The sequence below is a fragment of the Nerophis lumbriciformis genome, linkage group LG07, assembly GCF_033978685.3.
Source record: "Nerophis lumbriciformis linkage group LG07, RoL_Nlum_v2.1, whole genome shotgun sequence".
NCBI classification, from domain to species: Eukaryota; Metazoa; Chordata; class Actinopteri; order Syngnathiformes; family Syngnathidae; genus Nerophis; species Nerophis lumbriciformis.
In genome coordinates, this window is record NC_084554.2 from 404,861 (window position 1) to 417,500 (window position 12,640).

The 12,640-nt window shown below is 43.3% G+C and overlaps 1 protein-coding gene across 6 annotated transcripts in view; it reads right to left on the reverse strand.

The window, feature by feature from the left end:
• Positions 1–12,640, reverse strand: part of atp8a2 (ATPase phospholipid transporting 8A2) — a 117,110-nt gene that overhangs the window by 97,012 nt on the left and 7,458 nt on the right. For 4 of the 6 annotated variants that reach the window (XM_072913432.1, XM_072913434.1, XM_072913433.1 and 1 more), the window contains one exon: positions 8,552–8,696. In XM_072913432.1, coding sequence (XP_072769533.1) covers positions 8,552–8,696 — 145 coding nt within the window. Of the gene's footprint in view, positions 1–8,551; positions 8,697–9,047; positions 9,582–12,640 lie in introns of those variants that run through there. The other 2 variants (XM_072913436.1, XM_072913435.1) reach the window with 2 other exon arrangements.

Below are 12,640 nucleotides of genomic sequence, written 5' to 3' on the forward strand. Positions count from 1 at the left end.
AACTTATTACATAGCGAAGGACATGGCCCCATAAACATCATCTATGCAACATTTTGACCAGAGAACCAACATTACATGTTATGTAGACCACAAGGAAGTCTTTTACATTTAGAAAAATAATAATAATATGACTCCTTTAATGCGCCCTATTATATGCGTCAAGTGTTCATTCAAGGCTAAGGCAAAATATCGAGATATATATCGTATATCGCGATATGGCCTAAAAATATCGAGATATTAATAAAAGCCAATATCGCCCAGCCCTACGCACACCATTGTCTGAAGCATTGTCAGCATGTCTGTGATGGAACTTTAATATATCCCACATATTCCCGCAGACAGTCGTCTATACAATGTGCAAATATTAAGAGGCTTTTAAGGAGAGGAAGTCCAACAGGAGCAGCAGCATGAAGCAAGTGTGACGTCATGCTCGCCTCGTTCATCAGAGACATGGAGGGAGTTCTAAAAAAGAGGCTACATTTGTTGCTAGTCCTTTTTAATAAAGAAAAAATATGTTAATACTAATTAATAACAGATTTGTTTTGAAATGTATGCATTTGTTGAGCCTTTTTAACCAAAATCATGTCATCATAACAAATGATGTGATGACGTCATTGTGACCACGCCCCCCAACTAGCGGAAACACAATTAAGCAAAAACTACTCAAAGTCTTTCTGTGTGCAGGGAAATATTCCATAATGTTGCAACATTAACCAAAACAACATCAACAAATGTTTACGAAGTAAAACTATCGACCTAATCGCACTGGTATCGACCATATTCTGATATTACCCTTGGTGTGGGACACCTTCTGACTGTGACCATGCTGACTCAGCAGTTATTGTCTTATTAATATTTCCTGCTAATAACATGCTGCCTTCTGCACTTTGTAGCAATGCAAGCAGCCCATATTATAATTATGGGCCTGCTGCAATGCAAGCAGTCCACATTATTATTATGGGCCTGCTGCAATGCAAGCAGCCCGTATTATTATTATGGGCCTGCTACAATGCAAGCAGCCCACATTATTATTATGGGCCTGCTGCAATGCAAGCAGCCCATATTATAATTATGGGCCTGCTGCAATGCAAGCAGCCCACATTATTATTATGGGCCTGCTGCAATGCAAGCAGCCCATATTATTATTATGGGCCTGCTGCAATGCAAGCAGCCCACATTATTATTATGGGCCTGCTGCAATGCAAGCAGCCCATATTATTATTATGGGCCTGCTGCAATGCAAGCAGCCCATATTATTATTATGGGCCTGCTGCAATGCAAGCAGCCCACATTATTATTATGGGCCTGCTGCAATGCAAGCAGCCCACATTATTATTATGGGCCTGCTGCAATGCAAGCAGCCCACATTATTATTATGGGCCTGCTGCAATGCAAGCAGCCCATATTATTATTATGGGCCTGCTGAAATGCAAGCAGCCCATATTATTATTGCTCATACTTCAACTTTTATTATTATATGTCCGCAAGTTTCCCTTACGATGAATACGAGACGAACCGGCCAAGGATCCCCCACATATGTTATACCGTCGGAAAGGTCTCACTCACGCCTACAGCGGTACTTTAAGTTGGCAACATTCCTGTTACCATGGCGACGCTATTCACGAATAATTAAAAAAATGGGCCAATTGAATGGGTACATACCCTTTTAATGGACGACTGCTCTGAGACAAGGGCCAAAAAGACAAGATTGCCTCCTCTTGTAGCTCAGTCATACTTTCACGTCGCTTGGTGCTTAGCGTCTCATTTTGTTCATACACTTGTCTTTTTTCGACAAAAGCTAACTGATAGCATGCTAATGTTAGCTTGCTTGCATGCTAACATAAGCATGATATATTTTTTTTTAGCTAAATTTGCTTTCGTTTATCCCAGAGTCAAATTACTTGGTACGTTGCACTTGTTAACTGTTAGCATGCTAGCAAGCTAATATTAGCATGCTGACTTTGTTTTGCTATTTTTTCACTTTTTTCTCTACTTCCGCAGCCATACACCTTACAGTTGTGTTACTCTATATGTGAGACATGCTAACTGTTAGCATGCCATCATTAGCACACATGCTAAGTGTTACATTTTAATCTAAGCTTTATAATGTTTTAAGCTCGCGCTATAGCACATTTTGTACAGTTGCACCTAAAACTCACGGATTCAGACACTCGGCGCCATCTTCAAAACACGGCGGCTTCCGACGACCCCCGGCCAGATGTCCAGGGCACGGATAGCAGGCCCATCAAAATTTCCACAGGAATTTTCTAGTTTCTTCAACTTGTTTCTAGCAAGCTCACCGAGCATGCTAGCTCCTGCTTGCTCTCGGTGTGGAACACATTTAGCACCGTCCTAAAACGTGACAATGATACTTGAAATGCAGTGTACCGTATTTTCCGCACCTAAAAACCACAAATTTACTCAAAAGCTGACAGTGCGGCTTATAACCCGGTGCGCTTTATATATGGATTAATATTAAGATTCATTTTCATAAAGTTTCGGTCTCGCAACTACGGTAAACAGCCGCCATCTTTTTTCCCCGTAGAAGAGGAAGTGCTTCTTCTTCTACGCAAGCAACCGCCAAGGTAAGCACCCGCCCCCATAGAACAGGAAGCGCTTCTTCTTCTACTGTAAGCAACCACCCGCCCGCGTAGAAGAAGAAGAAGAAGCGCGCGGATATTACGTTTCATTTCCTTTGTGTGTTTACATCTGTAAAGACCACAAAATGGCTCCTACTAAGCGACAGGTTTCCGGTTCATGAAAAGACGCAATCTCTCCATCCGCACACGGACTACTATTTCACAGCAACTGCCTAAAGACTTTCAAGAAAAGCTGGCTACTTTCCGTGCATATTGTAAAAACAAGATAGCTGAAAAAAAGATCCGGCCAGAGAACATTATCAACATGGACGAGGTTCCACTGACTTTTGATATTCCTGTGAACCGCACTGTGGATACAACGGGAGCACGTACGGTGAATATTCGCACCACAGGGAATGAGAAGTCGTCCTTCACTGTGGTTCTAGCTTGCCATGCTAATGGCCAGAAACTTCCACCCATGGTGATATTCAAAAGGAAGACCTTGCCAAAAGAGACCTTTCCAGCCGGCGTCATCATAAAAGCTAACTCGAAGGGATGGATGAAGAAAAGATGAGCGAGTGGTTAAGGTAAGTTTACGCGAAGAGGCCGGGTGGCTTTTTTCACGCAGCTCCGTCCATGTTGATATACGACTCCATGCGCGCCCACATCACGCTGGTTTTTAATATATTATTAAAGTTTGACTGACCTATCTGACTGTTTTTTTGACATTCCTTTAGCGCAGTTAGATGCGGCTTATAACACGGGGCGGCTTATAGGTGGACAAAGTTTTGAAATATGCCGTTCATTGAAGGCGCGGCTTATAACCCAGGGCGCCTTATGGTGCGGAAAATACGGTATTTGTTGCAATGGAGATGATTATTATTATCTCAGGGGAGCGGCTCCACACTGTGTATGGAGACACAATCTTAGTTGCTAGCTAGTCAACCAGGGGACTAAAAGGGATACAGTGATCGCCATAAAAATCCCTCCTTTTCATCACTGCAGCAATGTTCATAGTTTCATGCAAAAAGTGCCTTGGTGGGCTGCACCTTCAAGTAGGAGAGAAGATTTACAATCCTCCAAGCTGAGTTCAGCAGGCGTGTGCAGCATCCATCAGGCCAGGTATCGACTGGCTTCCTTTTAGGAACACTTGAGTCAACCTTGAAGACGGCCAAGTGGAGCGATAAGATCCTCAGGGATTATTTAATGCACAAAATGGAAAGGCACACTCGGCACTTGAGTTTCCAGGAAATTGTGTTCAGTTTGGGAATTTTGTCCAAAGTTGAAGTCTGCTCGCTCCCGCTGCTGCTGTTTGCCACTCAAAAGCTACCTGTAGGTGCGATCTTTCTATCTGCGTGCTTCTAATTGTTTTACACCTTTCTTTAGTCTTTCTCCGACATGTTTAGTAGTCTTATCCAACTTACAAAGCAGCCTCTCTCTCAGCTAGCTAGCTGCTAAGCTACTGTGCAGTTCGCCGCTCAAAAGCTAATTAGCTAGCTGTCAAGGTAACAAAGCTAAGATAGTCCCGGTCCGAAGCTAATGTGCTGTTCGCCGCTCAAACGCTAACTACCTAGCTGTTAAGGTAAGGAAGCTAAGCTAGTCCCGGTCCGAAGCAACTGTGCTCCGAAGGTGTCTGCTACACTTTGCCTATTGCTCCGAAGACAGCAAGAATTCGACTTGGTGAAAGAAACAACGTGAGTATGGCTCCCGGCTCCTCGTGCATCGTTCTCGGCCCTACTAGGGGACCGTGTACCCCAGCTAGAGCAGAGTCATTTCGTAACTTTAGACCCTGCGAACACGTTTGCTAGCGTTAGCTGTAGCGAGCTGACTCACCCAGTTTGTAGCAGCTTTAAGCGGCCTACGAGCAACGGTGAACCGGTTGTGATGCAAATTAGATTTAGCCCTTTAGCTAGTCCTACACCCCAGTCTACCAGGCACCACACCTTACTCATAGGGGACTCCATCACCCGAAACATTAAAACTTAGCAAACCAGCCATAATTAAGTGTATTCCGGGGGCCAGAGCACCTGACATTGAAGTTAGTCTTAGGGAAGTGAATCACAACAGGCCTAATAAACACATACGACAGGCTAATCGCACCACTAGCTACGCAAACATAGTTGTACACGTTGGCTCCAATGATACTAGGATGAGACAGTCAGAGATTACAAAGAGAAACATAACTAGGACTAGAAAGATGTCCAGGCATGGAGTACTTGTCTCTGGCCTCCTGCCTGCGAGAGGCAATGATGAGCGGTATAGCACATTAGTCTCGCTTAACAAGTGGCTGGCTAGTTTTTGTAGACAACAGGGACTAACGTTTATTAATAATTGGCCCGGGGACAGCCTTCACCCTAACCAGGAAGGCGCCATCACTCTACCTAGAAACATAGATTACTGGTTGGGTCACACTTGACTGACTACACTAGAGCAAGCCCGGTCACAGGCAATTACAGTGTCTGTCTCCACTCAAGATGATCCCCTGCTGGTCCACTATGGACTGGACTGTCTCCACTCAAGATGATCCCCTGCTGGTTCACTATGGACTGGACTGTCTCCACTCAAGATGATCCCCTGCTGGTCCACTATGGACTGGACTGTCTCCACTCAAGATGATCCCCTGCTGGTTCACTATGGACTGGACTGTCTCCACTCAAGATGATCCCCTGCTGGTCCACTATGGACTGGACTGTCTCCATTCAAGATGATGCCCTGTTGGCCCACTATGGACTGGACTGTCTCCATTCAAGATGATCCCCTGCTGGTCCACTATGGACTGGACTGTCTCCATTCAAGATGATCCCCTGCTGGTCCACTATGGAATGGACTGTCTCAATTCAAGATGATCCCCTGCTGGTCCACTATGGACTGGACTGTCTCCACTCAAGATGATCCCCTGCTGGTTCACTATGGACTGGACTGTCTCCACTCAAGATGATCCCCTGCTGGTCCACTATGGACTGGACTGTCTCCATTCAAGATGATCCCCTGCTGGTCCACTATGGACTGGACTGTCTCCATTCAATATGATGCCCTGTTGGCCCACTATGGACTGGACTGTCTCCATTCAAGATGATCCCCTGTTGGCCCACTATGGACTGGAATGTCTCCACTCAAGATGATCCCCTACTGGTCCACTATGGACTGGACTGTCTCCATTCAAGATGATCCCCTGCTGGTCCACTATGGACTGGACTGTCTCCACTCAAGATGATCCCCTGCTGGTCCACTATGGACTGGACTGTCTCCATTGAAGATGATCCCCTGCTGGTCCACTATGGACTGGACTGTCTCCATTCAAGATGATCCCCTGCTGGTCCACTATGGACTGGACTGTCTCCATTCAAGATGATCCCCTGCTGGTCCACTATGGAATGGACTGTCTCCATTCAAGATGATCCCCTGCTGGTCCACTATGGACTGGACTGTCTCCATTCAAGATGATCCCCTGCTGGTCCACTATGGACTGGACTGTCTCCATTCAAGATGATCCCTTGCTGGTCCACTATGGACTGGACTGTCTCCATTCAAGATGATCCCCTGCTGGTCCACTATGGACTGGACTGTCTCCACTCAAGATGATCCCCTGCTGGTCCACTATGGAATGGATTCTAACATTATTAACTAGATCCACATCCATTGCACTGGTCACCTTGGGGGGTGGGGGTCCCCACATTTGCAGTCCCCTCCAAGGTTTCTCATTGTGCCCATTGGGTTTAGTTTTTCCTTGCCCTGATGTGAGATCTGAGTCCAGGATGTGGTTGTGGCTTGTGCAGCCCTTTGAGACACTTGTGATTAAGGTCTATAGAAGTCAACTTTGATTGATTGATAAAAGACACTCAGGACACTTGAGACATGTTTCCAGGAAGTGGTGTGTAGAAGACCAAGAAGAAGGTCCACCCTGCTGTGACCAGCTGCTCTCTGGAGGAGGCATCATGTCCTGCTGCTGGCTTGTCGCTCCCACAGTGTTGTTGTGAGACAGCGCCCCCACAGTGTTGTTGTGAGACAGCACCCCCACAGGACACATGTGTTGTGGACTAACAGCAGCACTCGTGCACATCAAAGTGGCACTCGCCATGGTGAATGATGCCCTTGGCTGCAGGAGAGCTTTCATCTCCCACTAATCAATAGTTGAAGACATCACGCACAAGGCAGCAGATCATGTAGGCCAGATGAAATAGGAGATCAGAACACTAAATACATGTACCCTCTTTACCTCGCTAATGGTGTCTGACTGAGTCTCCGGACAACATTACTTAGCAGCCTGAACAACTACAGGACATTATTTAGCAGCATCAACAACTACAGGACATTACTTAGCAGCCTGAACAACTAAATACCATTATGTAGCAGCCTGAACAATTAAAGTACATTAATTAGCAGCCTTAACAATTGACTGTATTATGATGATAGTATATATCTGTATCATGAATCAATTTAAGTGGACCCCGACTTAAACAAGTGGAAAAACTTATTTCGGGTGTTACCATTTAGTGGTCAATTGTACGGAATATGTACTGTATTTTCCGCACTATTAGCCGCACCTAAAAACCACAAATTTACTCAAAAGCTGACAGTGCGGCTTTTAACCCGGTGCGCTTTATATATGGATTAATATTAAGATTCATTTTCATAAAGTTTCGGTCTCGCAACTACGGTAAACAGCCGCCATCTTTTTTCCCCGTAGAAGAGGAAGTGCTTCTTCTTCTACGCAAGCAACCGCCAAGGTAAGCACCCGCCCCCATAGAAGAGGAAGCGCTTCTTCTTCTACTGTAAGCAACCACCTGCCCGCGTAGAAGAAGAAAAAGCGCGCGGATATTACGTTTCATTTCCTTTGTGTGTTTACATCTGTAAAGACCACAAAATGGCTCCTACTAAGCGACAGGTTTCCGGTTCATGAAAAGACGCAATCTCTCCATCCGCACACGGACTACTATTTCACAGCAACTGCCTAAAGACTTTCAAGAAAAGCTGGCTACTTTCCGTGCATATTGTAAAAACAAGATAGCTGAAAAAAAGATCCGGCCAGAGAACATTATCAACATGGACGAGGTTCCACTGACTTTTGATATTCCTGTGAACCGCACTGTGGATACAACGGGAGCACGTACGGTGAATATTCGCACCACAGGGAATGAGAAGTCATCCTTCACTGTGGTTCTAGCTTGCCATGCTAATGGCCAGAAACTTCCACCCATGGTGATATTCAAAAGGAAGACCTTGCCAAAAGAGACCTTTCCAGCCGGCGTCATCATAAAAGCTAACTCGAAGGGATGGATGGATGAAGAAAAGATGAGCGAGTGGTTAAGGTAAGTTTACGCAAAGAGGCCGGGTGGCTTTTTTCACGCAGCTTCGTCCATGTTGATATACGACTCCATGCGCGCCCACATCACGCTGGTTTTAATATATTATTAAAGTTTGACTGACCTATCTGACTGTTTTTTTGACATTCCTTTAGCGCAGTTAGATGCGGCTTACAACACGGGGCGGCTTATAGGTGGACAAAGTTTTGAAATATGCCGTTCATTGAAGGCGCGGCTTATAACCCAGGGCGCCTTATGGTGCGGAAAATACGGTACTTCACTGTGCAACCTACTAATAAAAGTCTCAATCAATCAATCAAGTACATTAATTAGCAGACTTAACAATTAAAGTACATTAATTAGCAGACTTAACGAGGTCACAAATGAATATGCGAGTGTTAGTCCAACAGGTGTGCTGCATAGCTAAGAGTTCACTACCACCTCAGTCCTGTGGGGGCAACACAATACACCTTTATCCAGACTTGCACCAACATGGCGTTGCTCAACACCTTCTAATTGTCGTTGTTGACACACGCACACACACACACACACACACACACACGTTTACAATTGACTGAAAGGTGATGTAGACTTTCACCTTTGGTCCTGTCAATAATCAGGTAATAGATGACTTATTACAACCGAGCAACAATCAGTAATGAAACCTACCTGACGTGGTTGTCACAGAACTTGGTGGCCTGGGCGTGGTTGAGCAGCACGGTGCGTGCGGTGGCATCTAGGGGCTCCGCCTGTGACCTGCTGCCTGACATCTCATCATCTGCCTTGTGGTAGGCGGCCGGAGAGCAAGATGGTCCTGCGGATGGGAAGAGGCGAGGCCGGGGAGGGGGCGTGGCCAAAACAGGATAACACATTAAGCATCAGTGTGTGTGTGTGTGTGTGTGTGTGTGTGTGTGTGTGTTGCTGTCAATACACACACACACAGGAAGTAGGTGATGAGGATGCACAAACAAACAAAGGCAGCAAATGGTGCACGTCTCCTTCGCCTTTGACAACTACTAACTAGTACAACTACTAACTAGTACAACTACCACCACCACAACTAGTCCTTCGCCCTGCACATGTTTGACACCTACTAACTAGTACAACTACTAACTAGTACAACTAGTCCTTCACCCTGCACATGTTTGACTAGTACAAGACGGACCTGCACGACCTGTCACTCTCCGAAGACGTCCGAGCCTGACTAAGTCACGTGACTGGGTGTCCGAGTGAGGCTTCCATCCGGTCTTGGTGGCCCTAACGAGGACGGCCCCTCCCTCTCCATCCTCCACTCGCGGGACGTGTTTCTTTTAAAGCCGCGGGGAACACGCCAGTACGTAGTCACGCAAAATGTTCATTTCAATGACATCATAGTCGTTTGTATTGTGAGCGAGCTCATTGTAATGCGCTCCACTTCCTGGTTAAGTCCCGCCTTCCTGCGCGATCATTGGCTACTTTTGCTTGTTGACGCCTCATTGGAAGAAATCAGTGGCGCCGCGACAACCAATGACGTCGATCATTGTAACGGCGCCACTGATTGGTCGTCACGCACTAAGGGCGTGTCTGTTTGTGTGTGTGTGTGCGTGTATACGTGTGTGTGCGTGTATATATGTCATGTAGTAACATTCATAATAACATGTAATATATACATGATGTAAGTATATATGTCATGTAGTAACATTCATAATAACATGTAATATATACATGATGTAAGTATATATGTCATGTAGTAACATTCATAATAACATGTAATATATACATGATGTAAGTATATATGTCATGTAGTAACATTCATAATAACATGTAATATATACATGATGTAAGTATATATGTCATGTAGTAACATTCATAATAACATGTAATATATACATGATGTAAGTATATATGTCATGTAGTAACATTCATAATAACATGTAATATATACATGATGTAAGTATATATGTCATGTAGTAACATTCATAATAACATGTAATATATACATGATGTAAGTATATATGTCATGTAGTAACATTCATAATAACATGTAATATATACATGATGTAAGTATATATGTCATGTAGTAACATTCATAATAACATGTAATATATACGTGATGTAAGTATATATGTCATGTAGTAACATTCATAATAACATGTATTATATACATGATGTAAGTATATATGTCATGTAGTAACATTCATAATAACATGTAATATATACATGATGTAAGTATATATGTCATGTAGTAACATTCATAATAACATGTAATATATACATGATGTAAGTATATATGTCATGTAGTAACATTCATAATAACATGTAATATATACATGATGTAAGTATATATGTCATGTAGTAACATTCATAATAACATGTATTATATACATGATGTAAGTATATATGTCATGTAGTAACATTCATAATAACATGTAATATATACATGATGTAAGTATATATGTCATGTAGTAACATTCATAATAACATGTAATATATACATGATGTAAGTATATATGTCATGTAGTAACATTCATAATAACATGTAATATATACATGATGTAAGTATATATGTCATGTAGTAACATTCATAATAACATGTAATATATACGTGATGTAAGTATATATGTCATGTAGTAACATTCATAATAACATGTCATATTTACGTATTTTGTACATTAATTTCAACAACATGAGTGATTATTACTCACTGCAGACTTCATGAGAGGCAACAAACATAATAAAACATCACTTACTGTACAGTGTCTGCTGTCATTAGGATGCTGACTGCAAGAATCTTGTTATATTCCCGTTTAGATGAAGAATGACTGATAATCCTGGCTAAGAGAAGCATCTTTTCATGTCGGTCATCGCCATTACCGGGTCTAAATTGTCTGTCAAAGTGTACCAACTAGTCCAAATACTATAATAATATTGTGAACCATAGGCAACATTCCCTAAAAAAGTGCAGTTCCCCTTTAAGAAACATATCAATGATTAAATGAGTTGATTTGAACACAACATGAATGTATTTCCAACATCCCTTCTTGTGTAGTAGATGTACTTTACTTCTTCTACTTGTCATCAGTCTAAGGTGCTGCTCTTAGAAGTAGTCTGCATCAACAGTCCAGTCAGGCAGATGTGCAAAGTATTGACCCACTTGGCGGAGTAAAGTCCCGCATGTAGCGACTCCCCGCCATGCTCAGGTCAAAGTCCATCCCAGGCGAATGATAAAGAATGTTTCCTGACACCAGAGGAGTGGGAGAAGGCTATTTCCTGGCGGCGTTGTACGTCCCAATCAGGACACATGGCAGCAAAGTACAAACCCCGTTTCCATATGAGTTGGGAAATTGTGTTAGATGTAAATATAAACAGAATACAATGATTTGCAAATCCTTTTCAAGCCATATTCAGTTGAATATGCTACAAAGACAACATATTTGATGTTCAAACTGATTAAAAAAAAAATATATATTTAAATAATCATTAACTTTAGAATTTGATGCCAGCAACACGTGACAAAGAAGTTGGGAAAGGTGGCAATAAATGCTGATAAAGTTGAGGAATGCTCATCAAACACTTATTTGGAACATCCCACAGGTGTGCAGGCTAATTGGGAACAGGTGGGTGCCATGATTGGGTATAAAAACAGCTTCCATGAAATGCTCAGTCATTCACAAACAAGGACGGGGCGAGGGTCACCACTTTGTCAACAAATGCCTGAGCAAATTGTTGAACAGTTTAAGAACAACCTTTCTCAACCAGCTACTGCAAGGAATTTCACCATCTACGCTCCGTAATATCATCAAAGGGTTCAGAGAATGTGGAGAAATCACTGCACGTAAGCAGCTAAGCCCGTGACCTTCCATCCCTCAGGCTGTACTGCATCAACAAGCGACATCGGTGTGTGAAGGATATCACCACATGGGCTCAGGAACACTTCAGAAACCCACTGTCAGTAACTACAGTTGGTCGCTACATCTGTAAGTGCAAGTTAAAACTCTCCTATGCAAGGCGAAAACCGTTTATCAACAACACCCAGAAACGCCGTCGACTTCGCTGGGCCTGAGCTCATCTAAGATGGACTGATACAAAGTGGAAAAGTGTTCTGTGGTCTGACAAGTCCACATTTCAAATTGTTTTTGGAAACTGTGGACGTCGTGTCCTCCGGACCAAAGAGGAAAAGAACCATCCGGATTGTTCTAGGCGCAAAGTGTAAAAGGCAGCATGTGTGATGGTATGGGGGTGTATTAGTGGCCAAGACATGGGTAACTTACACATCTGTGAAGGCACCATTAATGCTGAAAGGTACATACAGGTTTTGGAGCAACATATGTTGCCATCCAAGCAACGTTACCATGGACGCCCCTGCTTATTTCAGCAAGCCAGGTGTTACATCAACGTGGCTTCATAGTTAAAGAGTGCGGGTACTTTCCTGGCCCGCCTGCAGTCCAGACCTGTCTCCCATTGAAAATGTGTGAAGCCTAAAATAGCAGAAGGGAGACCCCCGGACTGTTGAACAACTTAAGCTGTACATCAAGCAAGAATGGGAAAGAATTCCACCTGAGAAGCTTCAAAAATGTGTCTCCTCAGTTCCCAAACCTTTACTGAGTGTTGTTAAAAGGAAAGGCCATGTAACACAGTGGTGAACATGCCCTTTCCCAACTACTTTGGCACGTGTTGCAGCCATGAAATTCTAAGTTAATTATTATTTGCAAAAAAAAAAAATAATGTTTATGAGTTTGAACATCAAATATGTTGTCTTTGTAGCATATTCAACTGAAT